Below are 23200 nucleotides of genomic sequence, written 5' to 3' on the forward strand. Positions count from 1 at the left end.
AAATGTTCTGTTGAGATACCTTTTGGGTTTCATTTATATTTAATATTATTATTCGACTAGCTTGCCTGCCATATGTACGCCACAGGCCTATACGCAAACAAAACAGGGAGCAATGAACGTTCCGTTCCTTGGGTAGCAACTCAAGCTGGGAGCTTAGGTGTAAACGCGAATGGAACAGGTAGGTGTTAGAAGCAGTCTTGAGACACGGAATGATCGTGCACACCGGATATGCGAGGTATAATCAGACCCGCCGACTGTAACTATAGTAAAACGAGTAAGCAATTCACTGCCCATCTTATCTGTTGCACTCGGTTGTTGTCGGCAATTTTCGTAAGACTCGCGACCGCACGGGCGAATTCGGATTCGCCCACATCTACTAGGCGTCATATAGCGATGCCTTCGCAGCAGCGTGCAACATATGTACCGTGTTTGGTGCGCACCCGACAATGACAGCCTTCACAATACTTTTCGCCCCTATATCTTCCAAACACCTATACACAGACGTATCGGGGTTTCGTTTACCGGTCACCATCCGGCATTTGATTTCAGCAGTGATATTATGGTACAGTCAAGGTAGCCAACGCACCTTGCCATGTTATTGAAATGCTCAAGTGTGCGTGTGTTGTGTGATCTGCATGTACTTCCGCCAACACCAGCTACCACGATAATAACTTTTTTCCATATTTACACAGCTACCAACCTCTCTCACGCTTTCTGCCGCACGTAACGAATGGCAATACGCAAAACACGTTAACTTTCCTGCAGTACTGTATCGTTGTTGTGCTCTATATCTTCGTTCTGTGCATAGGCCGTGTTATGTATACGACGCAGCTATAACTTATACTGCTAGTATCTAATGTAAATAGAGAAGTTGTTCTTGTTGTTGTTATTGTTGTTGTTGTTGTTGTTGTTGTTGCTGTTTACAAAAATTTTCCACAAAGAAAACGAAAATGCCAACGCCGACAAGTGGGCGCCGGCGTGTTCGAATTTCCAGTAGCGGCAAAAACATCGAAACATTAACAAACAGGCACCGCGCAACTCTTGCTGCTGCTGCCGCCGCCGCAGCCATAGTAATAGCAGAACCGGGAGCACCTGGCAAACGGAGACAGTGAGCAGAAGCTCTCCGCGGCGAGAGTCGCTACCGCCGCTCCTCTACTCCCTGTAGTTCTACGGAAGCGCTACGACCAGCGGCAGCCCCTGCGAATCTCGCCGTCGACACCGACAACTAGCTATTGTTGTTTATCACGATCATGGCGGTCAGGACGGTAATGATGTTCAACGGCGAATGTTATTCTTCCTTTTGTTATTTGCCTTTAGCGACAGCGGCGGCGACGGCGACGGCGGCAGCGGCGGCGGCGGCGGCGGCGGCGGCTGCAGCAGCCGCTATGGGAGCAGTGGTCGTGGAGGCAGTTGCTAGGCCAACAATGGCGCTGACGACAAAAACGGCGACAAAACACCGGCAGTCGCTTAGAAGGGTGGGGAATGTTGACCGAGTCATTCAATTATTCGCTAAGTGAGTGTGCTACTAACGACTGAACGGCTCACCGACCAGTTCGCTACAAGAGCAGCGGTATTGATTGTGGTGGTGATCGTTCGGTCAGCGTTCTATGGGTATTTGCCAGTCGGCGGGCCGGCCGGTCGGTCGCTCGGTCGCATATCCATCCCCCCCCCCCCCCCACCGCCCATCGGCTAGCGGTGCCGGCAGTGGACGACACCAAACCATCGCTGCCCTTTGTCGCAGGGCAAGAGTGTGCGGTCACCATACCGCTGCGGTTGGCGATGGTGCTACTAGCAGCCCGGTTTTATTTGATACGCACAGCATTGGGCAGCTTTTTCTCTTTTCTGCAGCACCGACAACGACGACCGCAGTGGTGCCTGCGGCGGCGCTAACAATCCGCACAGTCCACGATGTATACGCGGCTAAATACACAGACGGAAACATGGACGGACGGTAACTGTATCAGTATGAATAATGCCAGTTAACAAATGTGTTGATTAACCAGTCTTTCTGCCTGTCTTCCTACCCGTTACCGTTTGCCACCTATCACCGTCAAAAGAGCCGTAGCGGACAGCGACAGCCCGCCAATAGTGAGAAGATAAAATGGGCCAGATTCAAGCGCCATCTATTGGCACGTGTCAGAAACCTACGCTGTCAAACAGGACGCGGGTACGCTCGAAGCAGGCTGACGAGCGCTTAACGTCGGATGAGGAATGACTTGTCAGCTCATAGTAATTGCGACGGTTTACATGACAGCTTGCTTTATATCTGTCATAGATATATTAGAATGTCATGGTTAAACAGGCCTGTAGAATTTTTAATTAACGGCATTTGGGTATGGACTGGCTATAGGTAAATATCGTTGGTTAATGAAAAACCCGCAATTGTATTCTAATGTCTCTTCTGTCCTGCATGCAATGAACTTAACTGGTACGTGCAACTAAGTGTACTGCAACTCGAGAGGCCTGTCTATAGCAGCGCTATATTACAAACCGATTCTTTTGACGGATGCAGTATGATCTGTGCCGACAGAAGAGACAACGGAACTTAGAATAACAACAGTAGTTGCCTGTCTCACCAAGACACTAAACCCACATCATTACTTGTAATATACCATGATGTTAAATGCACAGAAAAGAAGAGCTTTAACGTAAAATTTACGTTTAGCTATTTGTGCAGAAATTGATAACTAGAACATCAGGTTGGCAGATAAAATCATAGAATAATTTGTCACTACTAGAATTTATCTAGAAGATTATTTTAACATTTAACATATACTAGACAAAAGTGTCCCTAAGGATCTTACCTTTAACCTTTGAAGGGTATTTTTTTCTGCATCGATTTCATAGAAGTTCCTCTATACTATTGGATAAGTGTTGTCTCAGAAACTAAGCGTAGGGCTAGATTAGACAGATCTATATGGCATAGTTGCTATATATAATATGAAAGAATGAGATAAAGATGGATGTCCTTGTTGCCATTATAATGCGAACGTGTTTTATCATTAAAATTAAGTGTAGCGTTTAGTTCTCACTTTGTAGCAAAACGTGAACGTTCTTGGCGTTTGAAATGTATTCATATACCGGGAGTCCACTGTAGATGTCCACGAATCTGTGGGAATATACGCTTTTTTAGCTTTGCTGAACGGCTGATATTTTTGTAATAAATGTCCATATTTATGCAGGTAAAGCTTACGGAGAGTTTATTATTAGTGTGACGTGCCACGGCTGAAAGTTCAAAAAGCGTTATGAACGTGCCATGGATTTTGAATTTAATATGAGACCTTGTCGCGTATTGTTTCCAAATGAAACAATTTTTAATATATCTCTAAGATACACTACATCGGTCTACCATTAACGTCATCACGACTGACTTACATTAGGTAAAAATATTTCTCGTAGGTAAGACTATGTTTTCGATGGGGGCAAAGTTGCTTAGTGTGTCAACTCTATAACTGACTCATCCGCTTACCTATTTTTCTTTATAATCTTTTTATAATATTTAACTATATAATATTGTACTACCTTGACTACTCTCATTAAATTTTCCTTGTTAAATACACTGAAATGAACCTTTTTCTTTGAATGAGATAGCGTTATTTCAGTGACCCTTCTTTCCTCATTTTTTATCATTGTCTAATTAAGCACATTACTTGTAGGACCAATATGCTATTGTGTTATTCCCGCTGGTAGACCTTCTTTATTATTAAGACCCTGTTCCTTAATCTAATTATTTAGTATATATCTCCTATAAAATTACTCACTAGTATACACCATTAGTGAAATTACATGGGACTTGAACAGTTGAAAAAATGTATTAACATTACTTACACATTAAGCTCTCAATATCTGTGGGCATACTAGTAAACCACAGCTAGCTATATTTGTTTCGTTCGACAGATTTTATATATTTCATTGCATTCAGCTTGCTTAAGAACTTATTTTCAATAGTGCAAATTCTTATACAAGTCTTTAAGTCTAAGTGGCGTAACCCACCCTTGTAGGCCACTAGCCCTAAATCGGTTTATACAGGTTAGGTCCTCTTGGAGCTCCTCCGAGCTGACCTCCGCTGTTAGATGCATAAGGATGGTAGTAAGATGATACGTATTAATAACACAACGGCGTGTGTCATGGAGTTTCATAAAGCTCAATCCACCATGTTTTATTTTGTCATCAATAAACAACGCAAATAAGAGGCTTTTTAGGACCGTACCGTAAAGGAGATCGGTTTGTTCAGTTTCTCTCCCAGAGAACGTTCTAATTCTAAAGATTCATCCTCCAAAAAGTTCGATATCCACTGAAAACGTTCCCCACTAGTTTCTTCAATATTTAGCACGAAGCATATTATTAAGCACTGTTTTTACACATTTAGAAAAAAAAAAAAAGAAAAAAGTACGCAATCTACATGTGTCTAGAAAAATTTAGTCACGAGTCGGTTTCTACAAAACTAAACAATGGTCTACGGTACTACTTATTTTCCTTCCTATAGGCAAATTTTAATCTCCTCGCTTAAGCACTTCCTAGCATTTGCCTTGGGATAATTTTTTCACGTACTTTACTTAACCCAACAATAATTTTGCGTGTGTTATTTTGTTGTTCGGCCCGGTTTTCAGGTACTGATGAGAAACTGAACTCCTTTTGGCATATATTGAGCATGGTGCGGTGAGAAATAGTAAGAGATTTTAGGTGAATGGTGCCCAAAGTATTATTAGCTAACTCGATCATGGTTTCTCAACAAAGCTGACAAGGAACTTTCAAGGTTCAGGCGTTTTTCGGTTACGTTTTCCGCGCCCGCTACCAAAACTCATACTTTTGGAACTATACATCTTCTTTGGGATATACCTTTTGGAACTGATACGGACAAGAGAAGACTAATAAATGCTTGTGGAACATGATGATTTAAATCGCACATTCGCATAGAACTTCTGTCTGCCCTTTTATCTCAGTTTCGTCTTTGCGTGCCGGTTCCTCTAAGTCGCCCTTTTTTATAAACTGTCTTTGATTGTCTTCATTGAGCTTCGTTTGATTCTTTTTGCTTTCACCAAGCGAGCGTTCTGATGGCATTGGAACCTTTCTTGATTCGCATAGGATTTTCATTCGCTCATCTAATTCTTTCGAGGTAGCAAGTCGGTCGTGAAGTCGATATGCGAAGGTAACAATACGGCTGGCTACCGATTTTATCCATCATTCTAAGCTATACTTTGAACATTGTTATCTTGGAAGTGTTCCATGTATTCTATGGAGAGCTGTCCTCTTGTAACCTCGTTGTTGTCGGTGTTCCAAGAGTCCAATCTATTTATGTCTGGGTCATCACTCTTATCAACAGAGACTCCAGGTAATTTGACAGTGTGAAGCGTGGTTCAGTTTACTCTGTGTTTTTCTATAGTATCTTTAAAACATGACACGCAGTCTTAATGGAAGTTTAGCTCGTGTAATATTGTTGTAAACGGTCCAGTAGACAAAATTCTAGGGAATACCTCAAGCAGTGTCCAACATTCGCAAAGGGCACTGAACTGTTAATATATATTTTCGTATAATTATGGTACTTTGAAGTGCATCAAAATGTTTAGATTGCAGAAAACTCATCAGATTACACGCATAAACATACAACTTCAATGTTATACATAATAATATAACTAATTATAAATATAGTAATACATTAATAAATACAACTTCTATGGCAAGCGCAATTGTCATAGTTTGGGCTCGACATTTAAATTGTATTTTCAACGAAAAAAAAAATCCAGCGAAACGCTACCAACAGCATCGAATAAGGGCAATTATCAGTGTTTTTTCCGAGAAAAAAAAGCTGATCCAAAGCTAACAGTTTCGATCCTGTCAAATTAGAAAATAGATATTGATTATGAGTTGGATCAAAGATTACTGCTGGACTCACGAACGACCCCTAACTGCTCGTTAGGGGAGACTGCGATGTTAGCCATCGAAGCCTGGTATCTCGACCTTGAATATCAAAATTTAGCTTTTACTGAACCCTATAATGATATCTGTTAGGAAGCCCGAGTTGTGAATCTTTTATGTTAATGTCGAATTACTAGGCGACCTGAACAGCAGTAATAAATAATACATATATTTCAAGCAGCAATGACTCTCAGCGTCATTTAGTATACTCCCAAAAACAAATAATATATTATCTCGGTTGCTTAGTATATAGTCGGGTTCGCAACGGTTTCAAACAGGCATAGATAATGGAGCATGAAATTCATCATTGCATCCATAATTCTATTATAATTTGATTACAAACTGCATAAGAAGCACCTATGTGGAGAATGGAATTGCCAGAAACGTCTGGGAGTGCGCTGGGTACGTCATGCAGAACAGAAACGTAGCTATAATTCTTGACTTCAAGGTAGATTTTTATTGTGTTAATAGAAAGCACCCAATTCTTTGAATTTAGGTGATACAGCCAGGCAACTGGGTGATTGATAGCTAACTAGTGTGACTTGAGTGGCAAAAGGCTCGAACATGACTATCTCTAGTCTAAGTACGGAGCAGCTTCGCTCAAGGGCCCACTGGTCTAAACTATATTTATGATCTCCATTAATTTTCAGCTGGCATTAAAACGATGCGTTTCGTTGATGATAACCCTACCGCTACCGCAACTAGAGACAACTCACATAATGAATAGAACAAGGATGTCATAAAACATCAATCACTGAGCAAAGGACAATTCCGCAAAGAAAAAAAACACTGAGTTACCTAAGTCCCAAATTGGCAGCTTTGTTTTTGTACCGCGCGATCTAAACATCGACCTCTAAGCCGAGATCTTGACCAAAAAGCTAAAATCGTCCGAAATTTACCCAAAGCCGCACCGACAATGCCCGTGCATTAGCTCAAGTTATAAACTATGCGCTATCGAACCGCGCGAAATTAACCAAGTGTCAACGAAGGGTGCTCTACGATTTCCTAAAAGGCTCGCGTCAACGATTACTTAAGCCTGCTCGTCAGCGGAACCTTGCTCCACTGTGGGACAGGTTAGTGACACAAGCGGGAAGGAAACCACACAAATGGATACGGAAAGAAGATCAAGGCTATGGTCTCTAAATTCTAATGGAGCACCTCACAAGTGTGTTCGCGGTGACGAACACCATCCTACGAATAAGCCTTTCTGCGCTGACGCATGAGACAGACATTTATGATCCATGAGAAGCTAGGAGCTGAGCTCCTTGTGTTCGAGGCATCGCGCTTTCCGACAGGATAAGGCGGCTGGACCGGATCGGATTTGTGATGGAAGAATAATGCGGATGACATGTTGCCTTCCTGAAGAAGTCTATTCAATGTTTGCTTACGACGTAAACACCTACCGACAAGCTGTAGTAAAGCCCTACTGGTTGTCATACTGAAGAGAAAAGGCAACCTGTTGGGCCCATGGAGGGCGATTGTTGCTACAAGCTTTTGGCCCATTTTATAACATTTGAAGCTAACGAGGTTCCAGGAGTGTATTCCGACTGAACAATATGAAGTTCGTATGGGACATCTATGCGGCATATGATATTGCTTCAGGTAATATTACATCGCGCCGGTCGCAGATCAAAACAGGCGTTGTTTTCGTGGATTTTAAGTCGGTGTGTGATATGGCTCCTGAAAACAACATATTCATAAAGCCTGCAGAATGCAGAATCCCACAAAGCATGTTGTATACAGAGAGACCGTGTGAGCGTAAGTGACGAAGAGTCGTTAGTCGATACATAACCCCATAACCTGAATTGTCTGCTATTCGCTTTACTCCTCAATGATCTGCCATTCCGTATTCAAGATCAGGCGAAGCCGGACTGTTGATCAATTTGGGCGAGACAGAGGACATGAAGTTCAGCTACAGGCCGCCATGCTGCTTTATGCGCGCTCCGAACAGGGAGAACAATTTTGAGGTGCGCTAATAACTTCAAAAATCTGGGGGTGAGCTTGCATACGAATGTGCCAACTTTTGGGAAGCACATCACGGGCAAGGTGTGGCAAGCGATGGTTGTGAACGTGACAACACGTACGCTTTCGAGCCTTTCCCTGCGCATGGCGCTGGCCTTGTTCAAAATAAAAACGGTTCTTATTACTTGCTAAGCAATTTAAATTATCTGAGATTGCTTCTCATTGAAACAGCTGAAAAGGCTTTCGTCACATCAGTCTATTGCAAGTTCGTCAACGCATTGACAAAAAATGGTGAAGCTTGATCCTGTTTTTTATAATACACGAGCTATGACTAATGAAGCTTGAAACAGACCGGGCTAAATGAACCGGCACATAGATACGCGTTTTGCAGTATATGGGGTTCATCAAATGACCTGTGGGAGAGTGGGCTATGTATATCTGTATAATATGTAATACAATGTGCCTCAGGTACTACGCGGAGTACCTGAGGCATATTGTATGTATTACATTGAGGAGTAAGCTGCAGTGCGGTCAAGGAGCAACCCCTCTGATCGGTCACATCGATCCAAAAATTAAAAATTCTAGCATTTCTCTAAATGCAAAAAAAACTATTCGTATTTATAACGCAAATCGAAAAAAATTACTACTGCTTAAGACCAAAGAACTTAAGTGTCATAATAGGCATAACTAAGACTTTTGAGGATCAACTTAGGAGTCTTGTGTCGTATAATTTTGGAAATTGCACTTTACACATTTTATAAAATTCTGCCAGATCTTATATTCGTCTTCTGGAAAGGTTTCTATTTTTTTTTTTAATATAACAAACTACAAGCAGAAACTTAATACTCATAGGCTCATGAACATTTAATGAACATCTAATATTCCTCATTAGTTTTTATGACTCCGTTAATAATTTGTTTAACCTATTAAACTAAAATGATGTTTATGTTTATTAAAAGCAAATAGCGATATAAGATGATGACGACTCAGCTACTGTTGTCATCCGAGGGCTGATCCGAACACTCAAAAACTACTTAAGCATTTATTTTATATTTAGCAACACATGTTTAGCTTATCGATGGACTATTAATATTTGTTGGTGTGGATTTTGTTTAATAACACAAGTATCTTTGCTACAATAAATGTTGGCCACTGTTTATCTCATTGGAGCAATTGCAGAAATCTTGTTCAGGATTGAAAAGTATGTATGTCAAATTAATTATATTTATCGAAAAGATCCTCAGAATTTGTCTTTCATACGTTCAACGTTCATTCGGGTCGCCTAGTAACTCGAATTCCAAAAATTTTTTTATTGACATATATATATTTTTTTTTCAATGATCGAAATGTAGCTTGAGAAGAAATGTAGCTTTTTCTTTATATTTCTAAAGCAAACTATACGATAAATTTGCTAGCAAAAAAATTACTTTTAAGCACGTTGACTGATTTGGTGGCAAAATATGTACAAGTGCGGGGTCTCAAACTCGATCAGCCCTTTGGTCATTTCGAATTTACTCTGCACCTTTGTCTCACACTCAATACACATATACACTTTTTACATGTAATACAATCATATGTATCTCGAGCACATCAAACATAATAAGCCCTTACCAGGGATACTCGAATTGAGGGCTTTAGTTTCTGTGAATGGAGAAAGGTCGCGAGGAAATGCGCCGCTTTTTTGCAACAAGAATAATGAAGAATTTGTTTCTTCACGATTTGAGTACTCTTAGACTAAAGATTTCATCGTTTTTGAGTATGGTGTGATAGTCAGTACAATGTCCACTCGAAGAAGTCAGTGTGATTCGTATTCGCTCGATATTGGATCATAATCGCCGTGCGAGCTTCTCGGAAGCGTTTGAGAAGTCATCGCGATCTATACCGACATAAATCTATTATGTAAAAGCTTTAGTAATTGGTCTCGTTACAAGTCAAGAACATTTAGACGCATATGTATTTGCCCTCAAGTCCACGTCTTTGTCACACGTTTTTGGGCCTAATCGTTACCGTATCAGAGCCACAAACAAGTCCTTTGGGCGTGCTAATGAAGGAATCAATGATCTCTGATAATTCTATTTCTTACTGCTGCTTAATTTGATCCTAAGATCGACCCTAACAAGTGTGCTTCTTAAATGTCCGGCACCATTCATGAGCTTAACGAACGTCAGCATGGAGCACCGAAATCGTAGGCGATGCTGATCCTTGCTGCTACGGCGGTGGCGGTTGCAGCCGCTTGGGCCGCCGCTGCTTCATCGGAGCGATTACTGCGTCAGGTCGGAATCAGCAAGGGAGAGGGCTATCAGGCACAAACCTAATATGGAGAGGGAAATGGCAGCTGAATAGAGCGAGGCGACCAAAACCGCCTATAGGCCATCAGTTTTATTGTATACGTGAGCAGTGGCCCTATATCAAGCAGCAGGCTGCAGTGCACTGGAACAAGTGACAGCAGCTGGCAGTGCGAGAGCCGGACCAACTCGCCCTGGCATTTACCTGATTGTTAATCCTGGCTACGTTTCGTTGTGCGATCGTTGAGCAGTAGGCCACGGTAACTAGAGAGAAACCCTCGCTGTACCAAATGGTAGGACGCTGCAGCGCAGAGAACTGAATAGCTTTTGCAACACAATGGGAAACTCGGATTCGAAGTTGAACTTCCGAAAAGCCGTTGTGCAGTTGACCACACGGAACCAGGTGAGAAGTCAACACATGCGCAACTCGCATTCGTGTCTTCGGACGTTACACAGGTTGGCAAATAAATTATACGATTCTATCGACTGAACACGTATCGACGGAGCGCCTTTGAAGTCTAAAACTGTCGTATTAGACAAGGCGACAGAAATCGAATTCTTGTGATTTCTACCTCACTCTGCCATTTAGAACGTCTACCTGTATCTATGCGCTAGGCATATCCGTCATTTATCTTCATTCAACCGTATTTTATTAGACGTGTGCAAGATTGTCCGTGAAAGACAGGAATGCGACTTGAATTCGTATGAAGGCATAACTATGATAATGATAATGATAAATTAAAACGAATACCATTAAGACAGCGGATGGTTTTACGATAACAGGTGAGGCAAGTTAGTTGGGGGCCACATTGACTATAAATAAAGCAGCGAATTAGGCTCATCTTTGAGAACAACCGTTGGCCTTAACAGGGAGCTGTTAGATAGAAAAAAAAAAATTAAATATCATCAGCTTTTCGAAACGTTGTACCATTGGTACCAACTGGTACCATTAATCCAATGAAATCATTACGCTTAAACCACTATCGACGTAACCATTTTGTGATTATATCAAGCACACAGATACGGAGCATTTGCACGAAGTAGATATTTCATGTCAAGATTACTGTTAACATTGTGAACATTAACATTGTTAACTGAAGTGAAATGAAGCTAGCACAAGCGATGAAGCTTCTAGACGCTGGCGTACGATGACAGCAGAGTGAGTGGTCGGTAAAATGACCGAATGAGGACTAAAAGCTGGAAAGCCTCAGAGGTTTTACACTGCAATGTTTGCTTACATGAAAGCGATTTAAAAGGTGGTCCTAATAAAAAGCTCGATTTGTAAGGGATGCATATGACTTACTGGTTTTCTCCCATAAAAAGGAAGCGAAGAGAGCTTATGGAACATTCGAGTTCCCTTTCTTACTCTAGAGATATTGACGATTGTAATAGTTTTGTAGAGCTTAATACATAATTTAGATTATTTCAGCCAATCGACACGAAAGACGAACTTTTTTGGGAGCAGTTGTGGACAGAAAGCCTCGATTGTGTACAAGACATCTTCACGTTGATGCCGGCGGCTGAGGTAATATGAGGGTGGATAGACCTGCATAATTGGATAATTTGGTCATTTTTTGTCTTCTTCCTTGATAACGCCTTGGCGTATAGAGCAGTAGAAAAAAACAATGCAAATGAAAGCCGTAGGGAACTACTCTATCATTTACTTTTATATTTCGATATTAGTTTTGGGAAAAAAATTTGTGATCGTTGGTGCCGGCCCATGTTTTAATAAAGTAAAACGAATTGTCACAATAAACATATTGCGTCCGTACTCATTCCTTGGTCTACATCTCAAACAGGTTCGTAGCCTTCGCGATGAAGCCCCTTCAAATCTAGCCACATTATGCTATAAAGCCGTAGAAAAGCTGGCCACGGCTGCTGATACGCTTCTACAGGTCGACAGTTCCCGTGAACAACAAATCGGTACGTGCTTAACCCATTAAAAAAATAACCCATTATTGTTTCCTTTAGCACTTGTAAAGGATGAATAGGCATCACATACATTTGCGTACGAACGACACAAAATAAAACAGCATGAAACGATACAATTGAATGCATTTAGTATTTCTGAGACGAGCACAGCTTCTGACAAACTTAAAATGATCGTAACTTGATCGATAGCTACGAAGCATCCATTAACATGTTTCTACCATTTGATGGATTCTAATTTTAAAAAGTGTTAAATTGTGTCCGACTGCTCACCCGACTGGTGCCTTACATCTTCGAGGATCCCGACTGGAGGGGATTTTTTTGGACTTGTCTCCCCGGGTCTGGAGCTCAGACGTCAAGTTTAGGTACCGGCCCAAACCAGTCAAGAGCCAGTCAAGATGGAGAAGGACTAAGGATCCCTTCAGCAAATTATGGCACTCTTGGGCATACACTACTCATATCGCTCTGTGTAAGATTTTTTCGCGTTTATCGGAAATATTTTCAGGGAAAATCCGTTGCCTATTGGATTTGTCAATTTAATTTTTATTGGTCCGAACAGTTGTAGCACATCTTCAATAATAACAGCGACAGCAAAGGCTCCTGTTGAGACAACCGCAGTAATATGTAATTGTTGACAAGCTTATTGCTTACGCACTATACATTGAATAAAGCCCGCCCCTTCATCGTTCCTTCGAGGTGCGCCGTTTTTACAGAAAACAGTTAATTTCTGTTGATAAACACTGTTCCTAGTAGTTTAAGCAGTGAAAACTGGTCTTATGCGTGTTTTTTCAGGATCTTTTGTTCTGTCCGGATTTCACGGTACACTCTGCACGAGCTTCCGGAATGTCGGGCGGCGGTATTTTCAAGGGTCCCGATGGACCCGAAGAGGTCACCGATTCATGCGAACTCATATGGGAGCCTGGTGTTGGTTGTGCGCATGCTCCCCCGCGATCTGCGCGTCATGATGCCGCTCGAACAGAGATACTCAAACTCTTACTCACGCTATTCTCCGACACAATGTACCAACCACTTGCTCCTTCATCGAGTTCTGGATCTTTCGAGCAGCGTTCGGCGTATGCGCATCTAAATTCCGAGTTGATTAAAAACTTCCTGTTCAATACATATTAGCCATGCATGCATGCATGCATGCATTCGTTGATTTGAATATAGTGTCACATTAGTGGGTATAGTCATGATACATGTCTAGGTCTAGGATAGCTAAAGAGGTTCTGACGTCAATGTATAAACAAGAAAAAGGCCATCTAACGCATATTAAAACATCCTCCTTTTACCTTACGTAGTTCGAGGAACATTCAAATTCTTCGACCCGCTAAATAGCTTCGGACAACGTAGTATGTTACTAAACGAGTCTGATAGAATATGACATTGTCGGTGCACAGCGCAAATCCCGACAAAATGGATGATATTTTGGCCCACCCAAACATTCATAATCGATACACTGTTTTACAGAAACCGCTGGCTGGATGTATTTACATCTACGGAGAATCGCCACGCTTTACCATTGTTTACATCGTTGCTTAATACAATCTGCGGATATGATCCGTATTCATCTTTGGTGCCTCTTAATCATCTCCTGTTCGAAGATTCCAGGGAACCTCTCGTCGAAGTTGCGCTTCAACTACTCATTGGTAAAATTTATTTTAGCATTGATCACAATTTTTTCAATTTAGAAAAACTAGTTTGGCGCCTTTTCTACTGCTTTTGCTTTCGATCTTTTGCTAGTAGTCTAACAATCACGATGATACCATTCCTAATGTCGATATTTGAAACCTACTCATTCGCAAATCTTCCTCTTACCAAATACGTTTGCTTATTTAAGTCTATTTCGTGAACAGTTTTTTTTTTTATCTTTAGCTACCTAATCCCAAATAGGGGTGAAGTTTAATGATTTTTCAAGTTACTTAGTTTCTTACTAGCAGTTCTCTACGGTTTTTTACGATTGCAAATACCATAACCTTCCTACCCCGTAATAGAATCAAACCTGTCGCTACCATATCAAGGACAAAAGGCTTTTCGAGATTATATTAATGCCGATATATTTCAGCTCTGTACAACAAAAAGTCATTCTGCATTGAATTTTCTTTGTTTTTATCTAAAGTTATCTTATTTGCTTTTATGGTAAATAAATAGTGACCCTCGACCATGACAGCGGGGATAACCTTTTCGTCAACTACCTGTCTCGGGTACATCGTGATCACGATCTTGAACTTATACTTAGCGGTTTCACACGGCTCCTCAACAACCCCCTGCAGTCGTCTTATCTACCCACAAAAAAAGTATATATGATCATTACCGTTTGTATTTTCTTCGAAGTTCTCAATTAGACGCTCACAAAAGTTACAACAACCATTTTCCTGTGATATTTAGAATACTTCGCGTAGTTGTGTGTATGTATTTTTTTTTTTTTTTTTTTTATGCGATCTGGCTAAGTGGGCGTAGCGCTCGTTCAACCAAAATAAAAAAACCTTACTTAAACCTTAACACCTTAAACCTTCGCAAGTTCAAAAGGTCATTAATTTCTCGAAAACGCTGAACTAAGTGTCGCCGTTGCGAATAACTTCACACACTAAACTTTACGTTTTTCTTTGACAGATCCAGTTTCATCAGGAGCTGTTAGTACTGTTCTGGAAGGCGTGTGATCACAATCGCAAGTTTCTTTTCTTCGTCCTAAAGAGTTCAGCTGTACTTAATATCCTCGTGCCCACACTTTACCATTTGAACGAGGCACGCGCCGACCAGTGTAAGAAAAAGAGATTTTATGCACTGAAAATAAGTCGTATTTATAAATTTAGTTACCTTTGAGGCTATAATCGCAAATTTCAATACTTTTGAAGTGACAACCAACATGTTCCTGAAGTACAGCACCAATGCTTTCACCACTGAAAAACGTAAATGTCACGATCGTCTTTTAAATAATCTCCTTTTGCTACGTAATCCTCTTTTGCGGTGACACTTCGAACTGTGCCTTGTTTGCAGCTTCTGAAAATACGGTACCTACCGGCTACAGTTGTGATGTTTAAGGCCGTATATAGTTCATACAGACTTACGAGAGCGCCATGAAATTCGTTCATGCCGCCTGCTTACACCAGCCCTCGGCGCAGTGACCTGCATGTTGCTCTTTGCACCAAGTGCTTGTGGCCTACGTCATCGCGCCCCTAGGGCTTTGTTTGAGGGTGGTTCTTCTGTCGACTTCATCTATTTGTTTTTTCAAAGATTGAACCCTTCAAGCAAAGCAATGATCAATACAAACCTTCTGCAACGACTATTCGTGCTTCGGCATCCGATGAATGAATCACGTTTTTCTGACAACCAAGGAGGTTCATTTGATCTAACGTGAGCCCAGTGCTAAGCGAGTTGTGTCTAGTTTTGGTCAACAGAAGGATGACTTCCAAGGAGATCAAAAGTAAAGGAAAGATATACTTATAAAATAATTGTATTATTTTATGATGGAAATCATTTTCTAGAATTCAGCACATAAGAGCGGGCAGACAACAGAATTTAATTATTAGAGGGGTTTTGTTATGCATGCAAGCAGATGTCCTTAAGACGATTTCTTCAGTCAGAGAGGATCCGTACGGTCCGGTTTCGGTCCATAAAGTCCGATGTTAACTAGAAAGGTGTTTTTCACAGTGCGAAGCAATCAACAGTAGAAGTCAGATGGTTGATTAGCGTGCACATGTTGCTACCACAAGCTCAGCCATTAAGTGAGGAAGGTGGCCGTCTTTAAGTAGCCTTCCAGCTAAGGCCTTATTGACAAAACAGAAGCTCGGCTATCTCGTGTACAGAACAGAATAAGATAGAAAATCTTTATCATATAGACATACAAACCAACGAGCCAGCATATAAAAGAATCCAAAGCTGATTGAAATAAAGTGGAGCGCAAGGCCATTGTGAAAAATGTAATGTTCCTCGACCTCTCTTTGAGGAAAAAAAATGATTGATCTGTACCTTAGTCAAGACAGAGTGTGCGTCAAATGCCAAGACGTGAGCTTTAGCACCCTCTTCAGTTAAAGGACTTTATCTTCAGAAAAGAGCCGAATCACGCGATCATATAAACTACAGACAATTTACTGCGTCGACAGTGGGGCGCATGAGCCTCTACTAGTCGTGGGGCTTTCGTAAGTCAACATAAGCAACACAAAGCTTTGACGATTATGCGCGATAAGTATAGTTTTTTTCAGAGACTTTGATTAAAAGGAAACTGAGAGCGAATGGCACAAGTTTGTTCGGAGAAGATGGACGTGGCGCGGCTTCTTAGTCTTGGTATAAATTGATGTTGTATTTGATAGAGACTGTGGAGAAATTTTGTAATGCAAAAAATGCCATGGCCATAAAATAGCGTACTGGGAGCCAGTGTACGTGTGTTGACGTTTTGTAAAGTAACAGAATCAGTGGGGTCTTTGGAACCCCATAAGAATATAATCTTCATTATTTTTAATGTTTTCAGCGCGCGTAGGTCTAGTCCATATTGGTGTGTTTATCCTACTGCTTTTGTCGGGTGAGCGAAACTTCGGCGTGCGCCTTAACAAACCATATACGGCCTCCGTGTCAATGGATGTCCCCTTGTTTAGTGGGACTCATGCAGACCTGCTAATTCTTGTATTTCATCGTATGATTACGACAGGCCATTCAAAGCTACAGCCACTCTTCGATTGTCTGCTTACGATCATCGTTAATGGTACGATAAACACTGGCTGCAGTGCAACGAATTGATATTTTCCTAATACTTAAATATGTCTATTAATATCCATAGTATAGCAAGAACGCCTTTAGTCGTACAAGCTGCCGATTACTATCGCGCTATAAGCTTCTTCGAACTTTTTGATGACCAATAGAAGTGTAAAAGCTCGGTTCACGATGCATTGACCAGTATTGTTCGATACATTTTGCAGTATCGCCGTACCTGAAGTCCTTATCGATGGTGGCAGCGAGTAAACTGCTCCATCTGCTCGAGGCATTTTCAACCCCATGGTTCCTCTACTCAAATCCCAACAATCATCATCTTGTATTTTTTTTACTTGAAGTGTTCAACAACATCATACAATATCAGTTTGATGGTTAGTTTTTTTTTTTTTCGCTTTAGGTACAAATATTGTCGTCATTGGATTTATTTATTTATCTATAATATAAAACGAAGCCTGTCCATATATGTTTTTATTGCTTATGTATTTCAAAATAGCCGAACATATACGATTGATTGAGCGATACAATTTGATTAAGTGATACTGCTTGAAATATTCTTAAAATCTGTTTATTTAAACTTTTGGCTAGATACACTAGAGCTTCGGTTAATTACTTACAAAAGAGTGATAGGTAGGCAAGTATCTGCTTCGTTCTACACTTTTTTGCTATTGGTCCGTTTTAGAGGATACTTACTCGTAATGTTTTTTAGGCAATTCGAACTTGGTTTACACCATCATTCGGAAAAGGAACATTTTCCATATATTGGGAAACCTACCAACGGACAGGGCGACCATACAAAGAAGTGTAGCAGGTGGCGGGATGCGTTTACCGCATCAACTTTCAGGAGGACATCGTGACTTTCAGCAGCACCAGCAGCCATCGGAAAAGCAGGCACGGTACCACCAACAACAAAGATCTACAATGGATCCGCCGAGCAAACGGGCGAATTCTACGGAAGCTAAGTCTGTTGGGGACCTGACGGTACCTTGCGGTACCGTCAACTCCCCAACAGACTCAGATGGTCCTGACGGAGGTTCCTCGGCGGCTAGCGCCGGAAACGCTATCAAATCATCTTCAGAAGAGAGCCAACACGATCACGACTGCAAGCAAGTGGCTACACTCGCCGCAACACCAAGTTAGTTACCAATGTATAAATCTCCAAAGGCATACTTTAGTTTTAGATGTTCTGGATTTGAACACCGTGTTCGTCAAGAAAATGTTCATTAGATATAGGTATCTAAGCCGGTGGGTAATAAAAAAGAAATAGCGTTTCTAACAATAGAAATAATAGGCCACATTTTTTAAATGTCCATTATTTATTTGATACAGGAATTGAGAAAATGACAGAAAAAGAGGAGGCGCACAAAATGACCAATCTTGATCTCGATGGCCTTCCGACACCTCCTTCGCCATTGGAGACGTCGCGCACGAGTCGAATGGACGCAGCAGGTACCGCCGATGGACGGGAAGGTTCTGAGATTTCCGGTGAACAGCACGCTTGTCATGACAAGATGCTTCTACGTAAGCAGGGCTCGCTACCATCGCTTTCGTCTAGTCAGGCAAGCCGAGAGAGCGATTGGACGGCCACATCCGAGTGGGTTATCAGTTGGAAAGCTAAGCTTCCGCTGCAAACAATTATGCGGCTGTTGCAAGTATTAGTACCACAGGTGGAAAAAATCTGCATTGATAAGTAAGTAGTTTGCATTTCAAACTGAAACTCCTCAGGGCATTTTACTTATTTTATTTCTTTATTAAAGTTATCTTTTGGACAAAAGCATCAGTCATAGCAGTGATAGACGTATCTAGTAAATGTGCGTACTTTTTTCTTTCGAAAATACCTCCACACACCCTGTGTTACACCTTATGCTATGACTGCTGCAACAAAAATCCTCGTACCTAATATTAGATAAAGAGCTTTTTGTTTTCGTTTCTCGTGTACATTTACAGGGGTTTGACCGACGAGTCCGAGATCTTGAAGTTTCTCCAACATGGAACGCTGGTCGGTTTACTGCCGGTACCTCATCCCATACTAATTCGCAAGTATCAGGCAAATGCAGGTACCGCCCTTTGGTTTAAGACGTACATGTGGGGAGTAATCTACCTGCGTAACACCGACCCACCAATCTGGTATGATACGCACGTCCAGTTGTTCCAAATCCATACATTATAAGAATACTGTAAAAGAAGACCGCACCAATGAGAAAGACCACGTGTATAGAAGCAAACACTTTCCGTCTGTCCGATGGCTGTTCATAACCGCATCAGCAGCGAACTGATCCTTTTGAGAACGTGTCCGGTTCAGAACGCTCGAAAGCCTTCAATTAAGCTTTTCACTGCTATATTTAAAGTTTGTGCCCGATGCCACACACACACGCGCCCACACACAGATATATATATTATATGTACTGATAATTTTCAGCCATATCAAACAATACGAGCTAGAAATATCGTTGTGAATTTATCAGGTACAGTCTTCATTTGGAATAACAGAAAACACATATAAAGAAGTGACGCTTAATCAGTAAGTATGTATAGCTGAACAGTAGTATGTTAATTGGCTTTAAAAAACAATTTAATAATCATTGACGATGTACCTATAGCTGTGGAGCCTATTTGTGGATCGCTTATCTACAGAATTTGATATGATATTAGACCAGTAGAAGCAGTGAGTTGAGGCTTTGGGTCAATAAAGCCCACCTTAGAAAACGGACCGGACTTGAGGCCGTAATAACCAATACATTTCGCCAAGAAGCACAGGATTGAATGATATGCTGATACTTGATGGAATCTCTATTTTAGGTCTCGATTTGAATGTACGTCGGTAAAGCAACCCATGTCATATACCTAATGCTATTGGCTAAGTGCACTGCATGTAAGAAGCAGTGCATGATTTAATTTTTTCGTTAGAAGTAAAGTAACACGGTGTATGTAGGAAACGTGCTTTTTGCATTTATCTCATATGAATCTGACCTGCATTAAAGATCAGTGATCTTATATATATTCTGCTAATTTATACGGGTGCAGACCGTCTATGCCGATTATAATCTTGTATTTTATGCAACTTCGTATTGACAATGTTATCGCTCAACGCTTTAGTTTGATGCCTGGATTGTGGCAGCGACCTAGGTTTTGACGAAAGATTTGCATTGAAAATAAACAGAGATAAGAAGAGAGACAGAGTACGTTTTACAAGATTAAATATCTAAGGGAGCAGTATCACACGTAAATTTCGGAATCCAAACATACGTAAATAGGTGATTGTAAAGGACATTTTGTTGTGTTGAAGCGGACTGACATAAATTGACTGTATCAACGTACAGTTATAGGTACTGCAGCCGCTTCTTTTGACTCCATTTGAATACCAAAAAGCCGACTTCTGATACGAGCTAGAGGCTTTGCAATTACAATGCAAAGTTTTATCAACTAAACTTTTGATACAGATTTCTAGTTAGGAAGATAAGTTAGGGTTAGTTATCCCGAATGTTCATTTTTTTGAGTAATCTACGTTCAAGGTCAAATATATAGACAAAAGGAATTAGTGATTATTTATTTCTGATCTCTAAAAGACATTGAATCAATATGAGTCAAGCGTGCAGTTCCTTTGCAAGTTTTAAGAAGCATTGAATTCTTGTTGGCTAAAAGTCTAGTCAACCTCAGAAGCATATTCGATTCAAAGATGTCCTATAATCAAGCTGAAAATCAGCCTTTGTTACGTAGGAGCAAAAGTTCATATGTTCAAAAGTTTCCATTCCATTGCCACTCCGCCTTGCTATTCTGTCAAACGTCTAGAATGGAAAAATACTACTAACTATTAATTCCTGTAATTATTGTGTATCACATATTGTAAAATAGTATATATTACGTAAGGTTCTAAATTACGGGTGAACTGATAGACGAGAATCGAAAATAGTCGTCAAATTTTTGGACATAAAACACTAGCATTTCGTATATTATACTTACCCTGACAGCGGCTATCACAAACTAAAAACTGAGGTGGGATTGTAGTCTATAACACTTATTTTTGCTTTTTGTTACGTAAACAAACTACAAACACCTTTGAATGTATTATTTATTTAAGAAAGAATAATTTAAGTTGTGTGTAACATAATGTGCGGTGGTTTTGTCGTTTTAAAGAAAAATATATACAATAATTTATATTATTATATAATATATTATATGATAATGAATAAATATTATTGTACCGTAAGCCTACTTATTGGCTTCTATTTCCTTCAATGGATTTATGTACACTAATAAACACGATGCCTTTTTGGGAACACTTTTCTATTATTCACCCAATCGTCGTTCTTTTTTTTTTTTTAATTTTTTTTTTGCTACTATACTCTGCAACTTTTATTTGATGAATCAATTGGAACTCTTATATTAAATATTATATTTCAATTTATACCAAACACCGCGAAAGACGCATCGACGAATAATCAAGTGTGAAACCCAACATTAAAAGCACCTATATAAATGCATTGGGGTCATATTTTGGGGAAGTGATCGAATAAAGTTTCACAAATAGGGAGCAAATTGACCAAATAAAATATAAATATGTGGATTCCATATTGACTGGGTTTGTCGGTGGGATTATAGTGAGGGCCTCAGAGCATAAACGAAAAATTAGCGTTATCATGGGGAGGTTATCTTATGTTTTATTATACTCTACATTTCATCGTTCTCATATAATATCAGGAACTGGGTCTAAATATGGACAATAAAAATGGAACGAACGGTATCTACTTTAGTTTCGTTTGACATGGCTAGTTATTGTATGTTAGTAGAAAACTTAAAAACTCGAACATTGGCATCCTATCTTTTGGCTAGAGAAGGGGATCATCATACAAGCATTAGAAAATGCTTGGTGAGAGCAAGTAATTTTTAGGAAACATCTTTACGTGGCTCTATGGTGTGAGCCAGGATTTATTTTTAGCCCTCCGTTTTGTTGTGTATTTATTCAAAGCACCAATTATCGTAACTTATGTAAACGAATTTTCTATTACTAATTCATGTCGTATTAGACTCGCACGTGGAATCAAGGCAAGTATATATATATATATATATATATAAGAAGCTTTAGAATAAAATTCGGCCAGGTGGAAATATGTATATAGGTCAAGTTAAAATAAAGAGTTAAGAAATGCGGTTTCGTTTTCTTCTAATACACTAGGGCACGGTTTCTCCAGTAGCCTCAGATTTTCAGGGCAATAAAAGGTCATCAAAGAGCGATATTTCAGGTTTTTTCTAGAAATCTAGGTTTCATCGTGTGGTGCATAAAAAAATATGTTCTTACAACTAGAAAAGTTTCAAAAATAAGACTTAATTTTCAGGCAAAAATGTGTATATAATAGCTTCAGTTATGCATGTTTCAAGATGACGGCACACTATGCGTGATTGGGCTTCATGCAAATGTCATCTGATATGCTGCTATCTTAAACACTACCGGTGGCCAATTTTGTTTAAAAATCACCCACTTTATTTATAAACTTCTACAGGTCTCTCAAACGACCATCATTGCTTTGCCTTCACGAATAGACAAACAGGCACCAAATACGAGAGTTACGTTTGACTTGCCACTTTTTGGAAGCCACTGGATTTCTTTTTGGTAAGGTCACTTTAGACATTGCCGCAAATGAGTCTTGATTATCAACCAGTTTACACTTACTAAGGGAGCTTAGCACAGTGTTATCTATGGTGTATGTCATTACTTGTTTATTTATTTTCATCAATCTGGTGGTATATGATTTGCTATGCTACGAAATTGCTCCGTGTCGGGTCGTATTCGTGACGACATTAATGGTACCACATAATTAAAAAAAACCTTGCAATGTAATAAGAGAGTTGTCAGGTAGTTAATTTTGAAAATATATCAAAGCCGATCCTCGTTGTGACCGATGCCAAGCGGTGACTTTGGCTACGAACTTAAAGATCATAATTTTTTTCGTACACGGTGTTAGACGATGAGGTTGGCTACATGCTGAATGCATAATATCAGTCCTGACAACAAAGTCAGTTAGCGGACTTTGCAGTCCGTATGTTCATATATATATGCTGGTGTCTACATATCTCATTTTACGTCGTTCAATTATTGTAAATATATAATAGATGAGGTATACGATCATTGGGCTTGTCTCTTGAAGAGAGTCTGTATCTGCTGTAAAATATGATACTTGGCAATTTTGACTATGGCGATGGCTAAAAAAATTGGAGTCTTCTAATCGTAAAATGAAGGGTTTGATCAGTTAGTGTTTATTATAATCAATATTTGAAAAATATTGCTGGTGAAGTACTTAAAGCCTTTGAAAGGAAAATCCATATAGTTGGCTTTAAGAGTGTCTGCCTCTTCACTGCAGGTCACTATTCAAACAAAAGCTCATCTACGGCTTCCCTATTCGCTATTT

At 40.1% G+C, this 23200-nt stretch overlaps 2 protein-coding genes across 4 annotated transcripts in view; one reads left to right on the forward strand and one right to left on the reverse strand.

The window, feature by feature from the left end:
- Positions 1-1048, reverse strand: part of LOC111253545 (calcium-independent protein kinase C-like) — a 34430-nt gene extending 33382 nt beyond the window's left edge. For 2 of the 3 annotated variants that reach the window (XM_086993549.1, XM_022813090.2), the window contains exon 1: positions 701-1048. The gene's annotated coding sequence lies outside the window, so the exon portion shown is untranslated. The remainder of the gene's footprint in view (positions 1-700) is intronic. The other variant, XM_086993554.1, reaches the window with a different exon arrangement.
- A 9157-nt stretch (positions 1049-10205) lies between these two features.
- LOC111253189 (protein HID1) lies at positions 10206-21008 on the forward strand. Its single transcript, XM_022812262.2, has 13 exons — positions 10206-10566; positions 11593-11688; positions 11963-12086; positions 12341-12561; positions 12885-13165; positions 13563-13741; positions 14244-14389; positions 14706-14853; positions 16561-16791; positions 17006-17170; positions 17506-17931; positions 18126-18486; positions 18744-21008. Exons 1-13 carry the CDS (start codon positions 10501-10503, stop codon positions 18964-18966), a joined length of 2667 nt encoding a protein of 888 aa, XP_022667997.1. The 5' UTR covers positions 10206-10500; the 3' UTR covers positions 18967-21008.
- The last annotated feature ends 2192 nt before the right edge of the window (positions 21009-23200 follow it).

This window comes from Varroa destructor, unplaced genomic scaffold (assembly GCF_002443255.2).
Source record: "Varroa destructor unplaced genomic scaffold, Vdes_3.0 BEIS01000006.1, whole genome shotgun sequence".
In the NCBI taxonomy this organism is placed as follows: Eukaryota; Metazoa; Arthropoda; class Arachnida; order Mesostigmata; family Varroidae; genus Varroa; species Varroa destructor.

Coding starts and splice junctions, on each gene's coding strand:
- LOC111253189 (XM_022812262.2), top strand. CDS start 10,501: ATGGGAAACTCGGATTCGAAGTTGAACTTCCGAAAAGCCGTTGTGCAG. Junction 14,854..16,560: donor CGAGGCACGCGCCGACCAGT/GTAAGAAAAAGA, acceptor TAATGTTTTCAG/CGCGCGTAGGTCTAGTCCAT. Junction 17,932..18,125: donor TACACTCGCCGCAACACCAA/GTTAGTTACCAA, acceptor TATTTGATACAG/GAATTGAGAAAATGACAGAA.